Raw genomic sequence first — 17,249 nt, 5'->3', positions numbered from 1 at the left:
ATGGAATTTTGCAAACTGACTTATTGCAAAGGTATCATCCTATCACAGTACCACGCTTCAATTTACTGAGGTCTTCAGAACGACCTATGTTTTAAAAAATGTTTGTAAATAACAGACTGCATGGCTAGGTGCTTGATTTAATGCACTTGCGGCAATGGGTCTGATTGAAACAACTGAATTCCATAACTTAGAGGTGTGTCCCAATACTTTAGTCCATAAAGTGTATGTATAGACTTTAGGAATACGTGCATTTTAAGCATTAGGGCAGGTGTCTTCCAGATAAAATAGTCCAGTATCGTATATCTATCTATCTATCTATATATCCAAAAGCAAAGCTGCAATATTGTTGGATACATACCCCCCCCCCACCTCGCTATATCATGCTGGTATCTCTGGGGCATGGTACAGCATGGCGAGTATTATTATTATTATTTGTTTTATATGGTGCCATCAAATTCCATAGCACTGTACAATGGGTCGACAAAGCAAGTAGAAAGTAACAACAATTTGACTTAGAGACAACCGTTGAGGAGGGCCCTGCTCAAAGGAGCTTACAATCTAGAGGCATGTTGGAGAGCCCTGTTTTTATTTTTTTATTGTAAGAGTCATTTATTCAAATTAAAAATCTAGTACATATATTTTGTTTTCCTTTCTGTTTCAGTAAAATATGAACGCATCAAGTTTTTGGTTATTGCTTTAAAGAGTTCAGTGGAAGTCTATGCTTGGGCACCAAAGCCATATCACAAATTCATGGCCTTTAAGGTATGTAGTCTATGGAGATATTTTTCACGTGGCTTCATAGCACTATAAAAATCTATTTTGTACAATCATAACGGCATAGGTACTTCAGATGTGTCGGTTAATGTGTGTGCACACGATATCATCCTTATTTGGGGCTTTATTGGTGCAATTATTACTTTGTATTAAATTAATTATTGCAGCTTTAGAATTAAAGAGGGTTAGCAAGTGGTAGAAATTGTTACTAGTAATTGCATAGTTTGCCATTCGGTGCCTCTAAACCCATATTTTAAACAAATATCGGTAAAATCAGTAAAATTAAACATTTCAACAATTTTAGAAACTTTGTGGTGATGGGTTTGGAGCTAGAAAAGTCCCTTCACAAGCATAGGAGTTGTTTGTAATGTTGTTTTTAATGTATTTCATGCAGTCTTTTGGAGACTTGGTACATAGGCCACTGCTGGTAGACCTGACCGTAGAAGAAGGACAGAGGCTCAAAGTAATCTATGGATCATGCGCAGGATTCCATGCTGTAGATGTGGACTCGGGAGCTGTCTACGATATATATCTACCAACTCATGTAAATATTTTTTTGGGTGGAATCATTTTGTGAACACGGCAGGTTTGAATGTTTTGTGTTAGAAATAATAAAAAATAATTCTGCATTATTGGCACTAGAGAAAATGAAGTCTGTAGTGGAATTTGGTGCATTGTTTTTTTTGAAATAGTGACTATTGAGTGTTTGGCCTAGAAGATGTGAAAATATAATATGCACATATCCTCTTGCAGATCCAAAGCAGCATTCAGCCACATGCAATCATTATTCTCCCAAATACTGAAGGGATGGAACTGCTGGTTTGCTATGAAGATGAAGGAGTTTATGTCAATACCTATGGCAGAATCACAAAAGATGTGGTTCTACAGTGGGGAGAAATGCCTACATCAGTTGGTATGTTTCTGTAGCCTGACGGCGTTCTCATTTATATGCTTATGTTTTTGAATATCTCATTGAGGCAGTTCACTATTGCTTTTTTGTACTTTTTATTCGTATTACTTTGAACGTATTACTTAGAATGTTATCTAGCCGTAACATTAAAAATAGTTGGCAACAAATACGATCATACGTCACCATACTATATCCATTTAAAAGTATGCAGTAGGCTGGCCTAAGATGTTCAGTCACCCTGTGCGGGCTACTCCTCTGGCACCCCCCGCCCCGCAAAAAAGGAAAAAAAAATATTGTAAACAACTAATACAACGTGTACAATAACTATATAACTAGAAACACTGGTAACAATTAGGGCTGCAACTAACGATTATTTTAATAATCTATTAGTTGGCCGATTATTTTCTCGATTAATCGGATAAAAAAATTTATTTTTTTTCAATTTAAAATAATGTAATAAAAAACGTACAATTTACACTTTCATCTCTTTATTGCAATGGCCTCTCTCTATTCACCTTCTTATTTTACTGACATAATAAAAGCTACAAGAACCCAAACACAGTGTTTCTCAAACTAGGTTTTAATACAAAGTTATGAGTAAATATTAATTCATATGTTAATTATTTTTCATATTTAATAAAAACTATGAGAAAAAAGCCTTGTTTAAATTTTTTTTATTTACCAAACTGCCCCCGGTTATGCACATCTGACCCCCAGCTTGCCGCTCTGCCCCCATATATGCCTTATACCTCTTATATGCCAGTGATATGCAACTGAGCCCCCTGATATACCTTTTACCCCCAGATATGTTTTATGCCCCCCTGATATGCCTAATATCGAAATGCCTTATACCCCCTATATGCCACTGAGCCCCCTGATATACCTTTTACCCCCAGATATGTTTTATGCCACCCTGATATGCCTAATATCGATATGCCTTATACCCCCTATATGCCCTGAAATTCATAATACCCCCCATACACCACTATAACTCACCCATACACCACTCTGGCTCCTCCCCCTCCCATACACCACTCTGGCTCCTCCCCCTCCCATACATCACTGGCTCCTCCCCCTCCCATACTCCACTCTGCCTCCTCCCCCCTCCCATACTCCACTCTGCCTCCTCCCCCCTCCCATACACCACTCTGCCTCCTCCCCCCTCCCATACATCACTTTGCCTCCTCCCCCTCCCATATACCACTTTGCCCCCTCCCATACTGCACTCTGCCTCCCCCCCCTCCCATACATCACTGGCTCCTCCCCCTCCCATACATCACTTTGCCTCCTCCCATACTCCACTCTGCCCCCTCCCCCCCTCCCATACTCCACTCTGCCTCCTGTCAGCCACGGAGGTTCACAAGACACCAGGGAGCCGGGTAGAGAGGCAGAGTGGTGTATGGGAGGGTGGCTCCCATACAACCCTCTGACTCCTCCCCCCTCCCATACACCGCTCTGCCTCTCTACCCGGCTCCGTTACTGACAGGAACTTTCACTGCAGCTTCATAGAAGCCTCAGCGTAAGTGAAGGTGAGTAACGGAGGCTATCTGTGCGATGCAGACCCCCACCGGCTGACAGAGGATGATCCTCTGTCAGTCGGTGGGGGTCTAAACGATGCGCACAGACAGCCTCCGTTACTGCCCTTCACTTACGCTGAGGCTTCTATGAAGTCAGTAACGGAGCCGGGTAGAGAGGCAGAGTGATGCATGGGAGGGGGGAGGAGTCAGAGGGGTGTATGGGAGGGGGAGAGAGACGGAAGTGAGAGACCGGCCGACAGTGAGGGGAATCCAGGTCCCCTGCAGCGTTGCGGGGGATCTGGATTCTAGTGTTATAATCCGATCTCTGTTTGAGGTCGGATTATAATTTTTATAATCGATAAAAATCGATTCGATTAATCGATAATGAAAATCGTTGACAACGATTTTTATTATCGATTATTATCGATTTTATCGATTAGTTGTTTCAGCCCTAGTAACAATAATGTACTTTAAATACAGAGGAAAAAACTAGCAATCTTTGTATCAGACATTTTTTTTAAAATATTGAAAAAAATGCACCCAAGGCAAGCATTAACTTGGTCCCCCCTCCACGTTCCCTAGCATGCAATCACTCCCTCCGCTCTTACACCAAAAAAAAAAAATTAGAGGAATACGGTGATTGCAGTCTTGCCTCCTTCTAACCCTACCGTGACTTTGAGAGGTCCACTCCCCCATAATAATCCCCACAGTCCCTTTGTCCCCTCATTCACTAAGCCACACATCTTTTCCTTCCTGTAGTTCAGGTATAGATCAAACCCAGCTTTGCATGTATAGCTCAATTGAAAATTGCATGTAAACTCGACATTGAAGGTATAGATCAAATAAACAAAATCAAACATACAAATCCTGTATTTGCAGGTATACAATAATGTTTGGAAACCTAGCATAGCAGGTATAGATCAACAGAATAACACACAAACACAACTTTCCAGGTATAGATCAACTGGAAATCAAATGTTTAGCACTGAAGGTATAGATCAAATAACCAACACATGGAAACAGCACTGCAGGTATAGATCTGCTGAATAACACATACACCCAGCTTTGCATGTATAGATCAATTGAAAATAAAGTGTGAACTCTGCATTTAAGATATAGATCAAATAAACAGAATCCGACATACAAATCCTGTATTTGTAGGTATACAATAATGTATAGAAACATAGCATAGCAGATATAGATCAACAGGAAATTGCATACAAACTTGGCATTAAAGGTATAGATTAAAACCCCCTAAATGCAGGCCACAGGTTGCACACCCCAACCCTGTCATCCACATTGCCCACATAGAACTTGACCAGGGCCCAGATTACACACTTAGGACTTGCCGTCTTTGTCCCATAAACAGCCCTCCCTGTGCCGTCTTTGTCCCATAATCATCCTGCCCATTTTAGCCTTTCCCCAAATCACTTACACATCTGATACACATAAACTCTTATACAGTCACTCATTCACACAAATCATTCAAGCAATTCATTCATTCAATTTATCCATACATACCTTCATTCATTCTCATGCATTCACACAAATCATTTACACATTCATTAACGCATTCATTAACACATTCTCAAAAATCATTCAAGCAATTCATACACATTAATTTATTCTTTCACGCATTCACACAATTCATCCACATATTAATTAATTATCATACTCATTTATTTTCCCTCCTTTCTCCAGAGAGTCTCTACCCCCTTACCTTGCCAGTCGGCTGAAGCTTTTGATGTACCTCTCCCATGCCTGGTGCGTTCCTACGCCCCTAGGGCAATGTAATGGAGATTGCACGCACACTGCACGAGCGCCGGGCCGTGTTTATCGCGTGCTCGGATGCCCTCAGTGAATTGGTGATGGGACGGCCGCCTGGCGCCCCTGCTGCCATGGTGCCCTGTGCCTGCACACCCCAAAGGCCGACCCTGCATACAAAAAATATGTAGTGAAAAGCCTCTTCATTCGCTTAGGCTAAAAAAGGGATGGTGTTAGGTTTTGATTGCTATTATGCATTGTGTTATTGTTTGTTTAATGTGGTCTATTTTGTTACAATTATTTCATCTAGTGTTTAACTTTGATTTTTTTCCAGCATATATTCGATCTAACCAGATAATGGGATGGGGTGAAAAAGCAATTGAGATACGATCTGTAGAAACTGGCCATTTGGATGGAGTATTTATGCACAAACGGGCACAGCGGCTCAAGTTCTTGTGCGAACGGAATGATAAGGTAAAACTTGGTTTGATATGATAGGCTTTAAGTGTATCACTGACTTTTTTCTGAACAGAATTTTTTAAAAGTACAAATATTGGTGATTTTACTAAAAAATGCAAAATAAATAGGCCTTATAGGGTGTAATAAACACAATTTTATTGCATTATACCCATCATTAGTAAGTGTACTGTGACCATGATACCCATGACTCTTCAATCATTTTTTCAGAATCGGAAATGCAATGTCCAGGTTAAGTAGGGAAAAACGACCACTGGGACTCTGCTCCATTTGCCCAACAGCTAACACTAAATCTATTACCACAGTACTTTTCAAGCACCGTTTTTGGTTATACGGTTATGCATACCTCCAAGCATTTCAAAATGTGAAAGGGGGCCACTTTATCTTGCGGAACTCACCGATACAAGCAATTGCACTTTACAATGTCCAGCTTGCATCGCCGCTTAAAACACACTTTGGTTTTGTCAGCACATTGAATTCCCGCGAGGCTTAGCCAGACATACTACTTCCATGATGCTGGCTGAGCGTCATGGGAAGTACAGCAACAGTAAAGCTGCAGATGCTAGCTGTGAACTAAAATTCCCATGATTCTCAGCCAGCCAGATGTCCACCATAATGCTGGCTGACCATCATTGGAAGAGTAGTCCAGAGCAGCAGAGATTTATTTTTTTTATTCAAAAAGGCTAATGTTAGCCTCCGTCCCAGGACCCTTACACACTGCCTTTACACACACCTGCTTATAAACACACACATACACTGCCTTTACAAAAACACACACACATACGCTGCCCTTACTCTCACACACACATATACACGTGCACTGCCCTTACTCTCACACACACATATACACGTGCACTGCCCTTACACACACATATAATTACACGTGCACTGCCCTTACACACACACACACACAATTACACGTGCACTGCCCTTACACACACACACACACACAATTACACGTGCACTGCCCTGACACACACACACACATAATTACACGTGCACTGCCATGACACACACACAATTACACGTGTACTGCCCTTACACACACACACACACACACACACACACACACACACACAATTACACATGCACTGCCCTTACACACACACAAATTACACGTGCACTGCCCTTACACACCAGCTAACAAATACCTATACTGCTCTTACACACACACACACAGACACACACACACACAATTACATGTACACTGCCCTTACACACCAGCTAACAAATACCTATACTGCTCTTACACACACACACACACACACACACACACACTGCCCTTACACCCCTTTCTCCCCATCTCTTAACTCTAACTCCATCCTTCTTCCCTCTACCTGTATCCTGCATCCTCCGGTGGGAGCGCAAGGTCTGTCACTTCGCTTTACTACTCCCTCATCACTACGCGCCGGTTATTCCTGCAGAGCGCAGGGATGATGTCATATCCCCGCGCTCGCCATTATTTGCCGGCGGGTATTGATGAGGGAGCAGTAAAGCAAGGTCTGAAGTGACAGACCTTGTGCTCCCTAATGTTGAGCCGAATAGAGGGAGGCACCTGAGGAGAGTACGATTCTCGTCTCACCCTTCCTCTGCCCCTGCAAAGCCTAATTCAGGACAGTTGGGGGGCATGGTTATGTGATGCTTATATCTGCGAATAAATTTGTTCTTCGAAAATAAAAGGTGAGAAACTCCTTTAACCCCTTGATGACAATTGCCGGTCCGGGCACGTCACGGAAAAACAAGTCGTTTACGACAAATGACGTGCCAGGACTGTCATTTGTTAAAACGGGTGAAAAAAATCGATCCGTGATCGCTTATTTTTTTTTTTTATTATTTTTTTTTTTACATTTTTTTTTCACCCAAACGGCGTTGCTGTAATGCCTCGACCTCGGGGCATTCAGCAACGCCACGATCGGCACCAGGGGCCATGTCTGGCCCCTCCCCGGGGCGTCAACATCCGCCATACATGGATGGCGGCGGACGCCCGTTTTAAAAGCATTTATGAGGCGATCAACGATCACCTCCTAAACTTAAATGGTGTCGCTGGAATGCCTCGATCAGGAGGCATCCAGCGACACCAAACACTTACCCCAGGATGGACTGTGACCGCTCCGGGAAAAAAAATAATAAAGATGAAAAAGTTCGCTAGATGGTCTTCAGACCCTCTAGAGAACTCTGGCTCCACTTGCAGGTTGAATACAGGTACTGCATTCAACCATGCAAGTCAATGGAGCCCAGCTTTCTAATCACAGTGTGATTAGTAAAAATAAATTAAAAAATAAAATAAAATTAATAATAATTAGAAAAAAATAGTAAAAAAAACCAGTAAAATGTAAAAATAATTTCCCACTGATGTCACTATCAGGGGAACCTTCAAGTTGAATTTTTTTTAAAATTTTTTTTAAAAAAGGCAAAAGAAATAAAATATATATATAAAAAATATATATTTTTGTGAGCAAGTCCTAAAATTAGCACATTAGCTTAAAACAATTCTTGCATGGAAAGAGTTAAAATACTGGCATATTAAATGCCCATGGGGTGTCTACTTTTAAAAAATGTATGATTTGATGGGGTAAATTGAATTAGCTGGGTTCAACAATGTCCCAATTAACACAGGGGGGAAGGATGGCCACACATCTAATTTCCAATTAGAAAAATGCACACGTACCAAATGTGGCCTTTTAGTTCCCCCCAAAAATGACAAACCCATGCATGTGGGATATCACTGTACTCAGGAGATGTTGCTGAACACATATTGGGGTGTCGTGTGACAGCGGCATATACCAGGAGCTGTAAATTCATACATAACATAGGTGTGTGGGGGAAAAATACACACAAAAGAATACTACTGCAAACTTTGAAAAAATTCTGGTGGCAAAATGTGTGCATCCAAAGAGTTAAAATACCAGCATTTAAAATACCCTGTCTAGTTTTCAAAAATATATGGTTTTGTTGGGCACACTGAAATGGCCTGGCTCAAAGATGTACCAAATAGGGCATGGGCAGTGGATCCCCAAATGCCAAAGTTCAACATTGAAAAATGCGCATGCCCAAAATGTGGCCCTTTTGCCCCCCAAACAGCAAGGCAAAATCATTCATGTGAGGTATCGCTGTACTCAGGAGATGTTGCCGAACACATATTGGGGTGTTTTGTGATAGTGACATATACGAAAACCTTTTAATTCATACCTGAAGTAAAATGTGTGTGACAACAAATTCAAAAAAAATTACTACCATAAAGTTTGAAAAAGGCTGATGGTAGAATTAGTGCTTGGAAAGGGTTAAAATACTAGCATTTGGAATACCCTGGGCTGTCTAGTTTTCATAAATATATGACTTGATGGGGTAAATTGCATTGGCCGGCTTCAAAGATACCCGAAATGGCACATGGGGGGAAGAATTACCAGATTTGGAAAAAATGGCTTTGAAATAGCAAAACGCTACCTGTACTTATTGCCCCATAATGTGTAGAAAAAAGCAAAAAAACATAAAGACATTGGGTATTTCTAAACTCAGGACAAATAGTAGAATCTATTTAGCAGGTTTTTTCATTACCTTTTATAGAGGAGTAAAAGATTTTTCAACTAAAAGTTAGAAACAGTCATTTTTTTTTTCTAAATTTTTCACCATATTTTATACTTTTTTTAATAGTAAATAATATGATACAATCAAAACAATGTCATCTAAAGAAAGCCCTTCTTGTCCTGAAAAAAACAATATATAATGTGTGTGGGTTCAGTAAACGGGAAAGAAGAAAATTACAGCTAAACACGCGCAGCGCAGAAATGTTAAAACGGCCATTGTCACGAAGGGTACAAAAAGTAAAATCAGCCTTTGTCACGAAGGGGTTAAATTGCCTTTTTTATTTTAAATAGTAGGTACAGCTCAGAACTAGTAATCTTAGTAGTTCACGCTACCCTTACAGATAACTTGCAGGGCTGCCTTTAATTTACATGGAGCCATTGAAAAAAACTACATGGGCAGACAAATGCGTATATGATCTCATAAAATCCTGTTTTAAGGGGCAACTCACACTAACTAAATCAGTTAGTAGCCAAATCTCACTCAGATTTGTTCCAAGAAGTGCCCATGGAGACTGGGGGTAGCCAGGTTAGTGGGGAAATGGACAGCTGTGGGATGGGCCCCTGAAGATGTTTTGGCCCTGGGAACCTAATAACATGGAAAGATCAGTGTCTGTACTTTATCCATGCAATATATTGTTAAAATGACATGTGTTATACACACGTTCATATCCTATCTATTATTTTTCTTTATTCGTACTACCTTTACCTATTTTTATTGTTTGAAAGACAAATTGATCTAACTCGCTTATCTCTTGGTACAGGTCTTCTTTGCTTCTGTGCGATCTGGTGGAAGCAGCCAAGTGTATTTTATGACCTTGGGCAGGAGTTCTCTGCTGAGCTGGTAGAAAGAGCATGAAAGGAATGGCTGATACCTCCCCTACATCCTTCATAATCTCCGTAACTTGAAATCATCTACAACTGGAGTACAAACCCACGCACTGATGTTTTTCTATTTGAAAGATTTGTTAAGAGATGGAGTTTGCATTAATTTAGTAAAATGTTATGTACCTAATTTAGGGGAGATGATTACAGGATCTTGATGCAGCTTGCAAGGCAGCTAGTGCTGTACTGTATTGCCTTCTGTTGGGTGCTAATACATCTAAGATTTGGAAATTAACAACGCAACAAACAAACAAAAAAACCCAGCAGGGTTTTACGAACGCTGATGCTTCCTGTTTAAAACTTAAAAGCAGATTTGTCAATGAGAAATACAAAAGCATATCCCAGTAAAAGCACCTTGTGCAATGAAATTGGTTTAACACAAGAGGGCAGACCAGGAGAACTATAGCCAACTTTAACAATGCACAGCCTGGCAATTTTGTTCTAATGCTCTGATTTATTTAATTTAGGTTTTTCCCTTTTTTTTTTTTATAATATGACAAACAAAATAAAATGTATTTATAAAATGTGAAAGGTGATAGCAATTTTTTTTTCTCTACATGAAGATTTTTGGGACAATGTTGTGCGTTGCTGAATTATGCCTAACACCATGTGACAGTGTTAGCGCTGTCTCATGTGTTGGTTTACACTCCCCCCCCCCCCCCAGAAACCCTCAGTAAAGGTGCATAACAGTGTACTAAGTGAAGTCTGTACTGTTTAAAGGGAACAAAGAGTTTGACACCAGAGGCAGATCCTGATCAGTCCTTTGATTTATGATTTCTCCTACCTCATTCTTGCCAGTGCGCAAACTCCTTTGATGTCCCAGGCTGCATTGAATTTGTGGAATGCTCCTCACCCTTGTCTCACCCTTAACATGAATGTGTAATCTTAAAACCAAATTCATTGCCAGAGTGGTCATTGTCATAATGGATTATCCCCAATGGCGGAAGTTGGTATTAATTGTGGCACAGTTGTGGCTAGTGGTGACAAAACACTGATTGGAAATTTAGTGGGTTTCATTGGTGAAAATACTTTTTTTTTCTTTTGCTTGTTGTTTTTACTAAACTTGTCTGTTTCAAATTGGATTTTGTCCTGAATCTGTAGGGCTTTCACCCTGTGATATGCTGATATAGGGAGATCAGTGTTTTAGTCTAGTTAAATGTAGAAACCTAGAACGGCCACGGGAGGGTCATGTTTGTTCTTGAAGGGGGCTACGTATTCCTTTTCTAAGAATGCAATGCACTAAAAATTTATTCTATAAGAATGTAGTTAATGCTTATTCATAAATGGCATACTGTACCTGTGTTTAGGTGTAAGATTCCCTGTCCTTTTTTTTTTTTAAACTAAAATAAAAACCTAAAACGGTCAGTTTTATTTTTGGAAAGTTTTGACATTTTTTATTAAAACGTCAAAACTTGTTTAAATGGCTACACGTTAACTTTTGAGGTTCCTTAAGTGTATAGTTGTGGGTGATGTAGCAATGCACAGTGTCATCATTACTGAACCCTCTAAGATTTTATTTTCCTGGTGTGGGGTACATTGTTGACAGCTGCCTTAAGCTGTTCATTTGTGAACAGTTTCTCTCTTTAATGTAGTAATAGACTACTCTTTATTTCTGCCATAGTATTACACCATTTTTTTAATCATTTTTTAAATATTTTTGTTGTTGAATTAATACACTATGAGGTTAATTGTCATGTTCATATTATATATTTTTGAAACGGCACAAGTTGATACTTTTAAGTGCTGGGAAAATTTCCCTTGAGTTACTGAAAGCAAGGTAGTTGCACAGCGGCCACTCCATTAGACTTGCAAATAAATAAGAAAATGGTGTGGAAGCCTTATTAACGGCAGAAAAAAAAAGTTGTTTGTAATAGGTTTGTCTTTATTATTTCACCAGAAGCACTGAAAGAAAAATACTGACACGTTCATTATCTGTTTATGTTCAAAATGTCTATACGCAAGAGCATCCTATTCTCCTGTAGATCTTTGTTTCCATGAAGACAACATGTAGGCCATCACTATCCGTCATTTATTTTAATTTATAGAATTTTGTTTAAATTTTTTTGGGGGTCCCAGACATTTTTTATACAGATATATAAAAGAAGAAATGTTACTTGTAGGATGGGTCTCCGATGTAATATATATATCGTTACATCGAGGAATGGCCACAGTTCAAGCAATGTTAGGTTAATTAGTAACGCTAACATCAAGGTGTAAGCGCTTCAGCCGCATCGTTTGCTGAAATTTAACGGGGATCACCTTTCAAGAAGAAACCAAAAAAAAAAAAGCTAGCTTTCATTACCAACTGTCTGATAAAACCAGTATTAACATAAACCACTATGTGATAATTATGGACAATATTTCTTTAATGCTGTATATCATCAAGCAGACAAAAAAAAACCCCGCCAGTAGATTTAGTTATGCTTAAAAATAATAAATTTGTGTATGTTTGAGTAACAGGAACAGTATGACTGTGGAGTTGCTTTTTATTTTATGCCCATGTTATGTTGGAGAAAATGTTTACATTTGTTTTTGTTAAACTAATGTGCATCACATATTTGTTTTTTTGAGGCTGTTTATTGTGTTTTTCATAAATTACTAGTACACATTTTGTGACCTATAACCTCAAATGTCTCTGATTTTAAGATAACATGCAGAAATAATACAGGTGACAAACTGCATAAAATCTACTAATTGATGAGCTGCAAAGCAGACGTGATAAACATTCTCAGACATTTTGCAGTGCTATCTAACTTATGTCTACTGTGTATCATGAAAATCCTTGGTTTTTTCCCCATGTTTTCCTTAAATGAAATAAAATTTACACATTCTGTCTTTGGGTGCGTTCATTTAGCTTTTGGTACACGGCATCGAAAGAATGTATTTCTTGTAAATTTCCTATCCGGTAGAAAGATAGAATTTGATGGCAGATTAGAACCATTCAGTCCTTCTGTGTTGCCTGATTTACTTCTGACTTTCAGTCCTTTGTCTCATGTTAGATTCAGGATAGCCATATGTCTGTTCCATGCGTACGTAAAGATACCATGAACTGGTTAACAGTGACTTGTCAACAAAACATATCTTCACAGTGATTTGCCCTAAAAGGGTAATGTTTTAACATATAGCAGTTCTAAGTAATTTCTGATAGAGTTTATTCTACATATTTAGTACAAATATTATGGTAAGTCCATTAACTAAGATGTTATCTTTATTTGGTCATATATCTATTGTACAGCACTGCGGAATATGAAACAATAAATGTCTACATTTTAGGCAAACAATCACATAGCAACTCACATTAGTGATTAAACCCCTAAGGAATTATTTGAATTATTAGTTACAACAGAGAAGGACATACATGTTTGTCATGGGATTCATGTCTGTCAAGAAACAATCATCCAACCTCTCCTTTGGTGCATTGTTTTAAATAGAAGATTGTCTTCTGTATCCTCAGACCTTGACCATAATCAGAGGTAGTAATCGTGACCAGAACTATTACAAACACTATATTACAAACAGTGGTGTGAAAAAAAGTATTTCCCTTGTATACATTTTTCTTGGTTGCCTAGTTTTCGCATTGGTTTTGATAAGATTATATTATGTTGCAATAATATCTAGAGTAAGCCTGAGAGAACAAATTAAGTTGGTTTAAATTTGATAATTAAAAGGGCAATCTCCAGGTATGAAAACGTTATTGTCTTCCCATAAATGTAAACCCTCCTTTTACGGAGGTTTTTTGTTAGGTGTTGGAATACCTTGGTCAACATGCCTGATTTGGACCAGCCTTGACTAACATACAGTGCCTTGCAAAAGTATTCACCCCTTGGCATTTTTCCTATTTTATGTTTTATTACAACCTGGCATTTCATTTTTTTTTTATTTTTATTTGGATTTCACGTAACTTACACATAATAGTCAAAATTGGTGCATTAAAATAAAGAGAACCAACTACATTCAGAAGTCACATAATTGGTGCAATCTAAGTGTCTGTATATATACATACACCTATTCTGCAACACCCCTGAGCAAGGGGCACCATGCAGGCCAACGAGCTCCCCAAACAGGTCAGGGACAAAGTTGAGGAGAAGTAGAGATCAGAGTTGAGTAGTAAATCAAAATCTGAAACATCCCTCGGAGCACCATTAAATCCATTACTAAGAAATGAAAAGAATATGGCACCACAACAAACCTGCTAAGAGGGGGATGTCCACCAAAACTTATGGACCAGGAAAGGAGGGCATTAAGAGGTAACAGAAAGACCAAAGATAACTCTGAAGAAGCTGCAAAGCTCCACAGCGGATATTGGAGTATCTGTTCACAGGACTGCTTTTAGCTGTATACTGTACATAGCTTGGCTTTATGGAAGAGTGGCCAGAAAAAAAAAAAAAGCCATTGATTAAAAAATAAATAAATAAGCTAACGCGTTTGGTGTTCGCTAAAAGACGTGGGAGACTCCTTAAATATTTGGAAAAATGTTTAGATGACTTAGATTTAGCTTTTTGGGCATCAAGGAAAATTCTATGGCAGAAACTCAAAATTCCTTATCACCCCAAGAACACCATCTTCACAGTGAAGCATGGTGTTGGCAGCATCATGCCGTGGGGATGTTTCGCATCGGCAGAGACTGGGAAACAGATCAGGTTTGAAGGAATGATGGATGATGCTTAATACAAGGACATTTTTGAGGGAAACCTGTTTTAGTCTTCCAGAGATTTGAGACTGGGACGAAGGTTCACAATGATTGTTTCTGTAATGGTCTTGTAAATGTCCTGACCTAATAAACTCCATGGACATTTGGTGAAAAGGATTGGTATCAAGCAGTTTATTCTCAAAACCAAGTCACTGGTTAAAGCAGTGGTTCAAGTAGGGCTGTCACATTTTACTGGACTGTATCCTGGACACTCTTTAAAAGGAATAAATCTTGAGTGTAACTGGTGCATTGTGGTGCAGTGTAACAATGGGCATAGGTTATTGGTGATCGCTAAAATGTTTGATTTAGGAGTAAGAAGAGGAGAGACAAGTGGTGAAAAGGGAAACTAAAGAGAAGGGAAAATGGAGGGGCAAAAGGAAAAAAAGAGGAAAGGGAAAGGAAACTCCTTTACCTGTTAACCTGCACATGGTATTCCAGAGAGGGTCAGTCATCATCGTGTAGCAGTCATCTCCAGAGGCCACAAATCTCCAGAACATGTGCGTGTTGATACTGTAGTTCAACCTACTCCCAGCAAATGTGCGAAGTGTGGAGAATAACCGCTTTCAACTATCCAAAGGCTGCCTAGTATCCCCTTACAGACAATGAACCCACATGGGCACTAGCCCAGTATTTCCCGACACTTTATTCCTGGACTGCCCATATCAAACCTGGACAGCTGGCAAGTCTAGGTTCAAGCCATGCAGGCAAAACCAAATTAATTGTATCATAGGCAAAGTGAAGGCAGATTTAGCAGGACAAAAATTTCATAACCTGACTTGTGGCAAAGGTGGCCGCCCATTCTACTACCAATGATTGTCTATGGAGATTATTATTAATATTGTAATTGTGCAGCTTTTCCTCAACACAAAAAAGGTTTTACGTTAAAATTATGCATGTCATAATTACTGTTTGGAAATGTCATGTTCTGTAACCATGTGAAGTCCAATGGTCACCCAAGACAGGAAGTGAAACATGCTGGAAAATACCAGTGGGGTAGACTGCTGCAATAACAGACGGACGTCAGTTACTGTGCAACCCTGAACATGGGTTATTGCTACTTCACTCTAATGAATGGCACCACATTATTAAATTGTGGCATACGGAAGCAAAGATCTTTGTCAAGGCATGTATATCCTGAAAGGGGAACTAAAAGCATTTTTTCTTTATTGCTAGCATCAGGTTGAAAATAGGTTTTTAAAAAATATTGTGCTGTTTTGTTTTTTTCTAGCTGCTCTGGTTTTTACATGTTTTTCAGAGAGCTGCATAATAGCAAACACCGTTAACTCCTAATCATAATTTCTGTGGACAAACATTGAAATGGCTTAGTCTTAACCACTCAGCTTGATACTTTATACTAATAAAAGTGAGGAACGGAGGCGTTGTACACACACTGGATTTCGCCGTACATAATCACCTCATCATGGTGTTTGAAAATGGAGTTAAAACCAAATAACTTCACCCTGAGCTGACCCCCAACAACCATAAGAACACTGTATAAACAAAGCAGATTCCACCAAAAAGGGCAGAGTAACATAATAGTGATGATAACAGGAAGTTAGTGTTTTTAGACACAGTTATGTACTTTGATTTATAAAATGTTTGTGAAAAGTGGGTCATTACAATGTGCTTCTATGAGTTTGAATGTCTGTATGTGACCCATATTTGTAAACTTTTTTGGGTGTCTGAAGTGATTTATCTTTATTTGCTAAGCCCTTTCAACCTTATTCATAGCAATTTAACATCTTTCCACTTTGATGTCCACCTCTGCTGTGTACTAAATCATGTCTTGGAACTGAACTTACTTTCTCATGTATAAACCTACCGCTATGACTCAAGCGTACAAAGAAAACAGTAAATGGTGCTTTGTAACCTAATGAAATCATACTGTTTGTCAGCAAATGAACATTTACAATTGTCTGTTATGTATGATTTTACATATTAGGACATAATAACAAAAATCTGTTCCTTAGCAGGTATAAATATTTGGTAAATTATTACACCGTGTCATGACTTAATTAAAAAAAAAAAAAAAAGCCAAAATGGAGAAGCCATGTGTGAAAATTATGTCTATAAAATGTATTGTGAGGGTTCTTACCATGTACTTATATGTTGCTCAATAACCACATCTATTCTTACAACACAGCATGTGTATCACTTCCTTACTGTTGCTGCATATTAACAGATGTCAGTGGGTAGCACATACTTGTTTTACACATTGCAATTTTTTTATAATTGAAACTAATAATACAGTTATTAGTAGGGTAGCTTTTACTTTTTTGTTATACGCAATCTAATACATAATTACACTTTTTCTCTTTTGAAGCAACTGATGGAAAGCATTTTTCCCATATACATATTGCACTGCCAAAGTTTAATCATGTTTGTTGCAGATATTTACTAAGCAGTGACTACAAAGTGGGGCGTGCCCTTGACCCAGAGTTATCTGTAGTGACCAGTAGAAGTAGCACTTTACCTGGAGTCTCTGTGCGAAGATCGGAGTGTTCCAAGGTGTAGTCATACATCACAAGTTGCAAATGTTAGGGGGAACTGCATGCAGTATGAAGTCCCTTGTGACTGGCAAACTCCCCCATCAGTAATATTAAAAATAAACATATAACTCCTATATATAAAAATATAAATGGTGCCCCTTT

The 17,249-nt window shown here is 38.9% G+C and overlaps 1 protein-coding gene across 26 annotated transcripts in view; it reads left to right on the top strand.

Annotated features, from left to right (window-relative positions):
- LOC149289244 (mitogen-activated protein kinase kinase kinase kinase 4) overlaps nt 1-9,871 on the top strand; it is an 83,106-nt gene extending 73,235 nt beyond the window's left edge. For 22 of the 26 annotated variants that reach the window (XM_089490828.1, XM_089490847.1, XM_089490846.1 and 19 more), the window contains 5 exons: nt 662-762; nt 1,169-1,318; nt 1,528-1,687; nt 5,300-5,439; nt 9,788-9,871. In XM_089490828.1, coding sequence (XP_089346954.1) covers nt 662-762; nt 1,169-1,318; nt 1,528-1,687; nt 5,300-5,439; nt 9,788-9,871 — 635 coding nt within the window. Of the gene's footprint in view, nt 1-661; nt 763-1,168; nt 1,326-1,504; nt 1,688-5,299; nt 5,440-9,787 lie in introns of all 26 variants that reach the window. The other 4 variants (XM_089490845.1, XM_089490835.1, XM_089490832.1 and 1 more) reach the window with 1 other exon arrangement.
- Nucleotides 9,872-17,249: the final 7,378 nt, after the last annotated feature.

The sequence above is a fragment of the Sceloporus occidentalis genome, unplaced genomic scaffold (assembly GCF_023333645.1).
Source record: "Sceloporus occidentalis isolate IW3139 unplaced genomic scaffold, rSceOcc1.0.p SCAF_47, whole genome shotgun sequence".
NCBI classification, from domain to species: Eukaryota; Metazoa; Chordata; class Lepidosauria; order Squamata; family Phrynosomatidae; genus Sceloporus; species Sceloporus occidentalis.
This window is presented reverse-complemented; position numbering and strand designations above follow the sequence as displayed.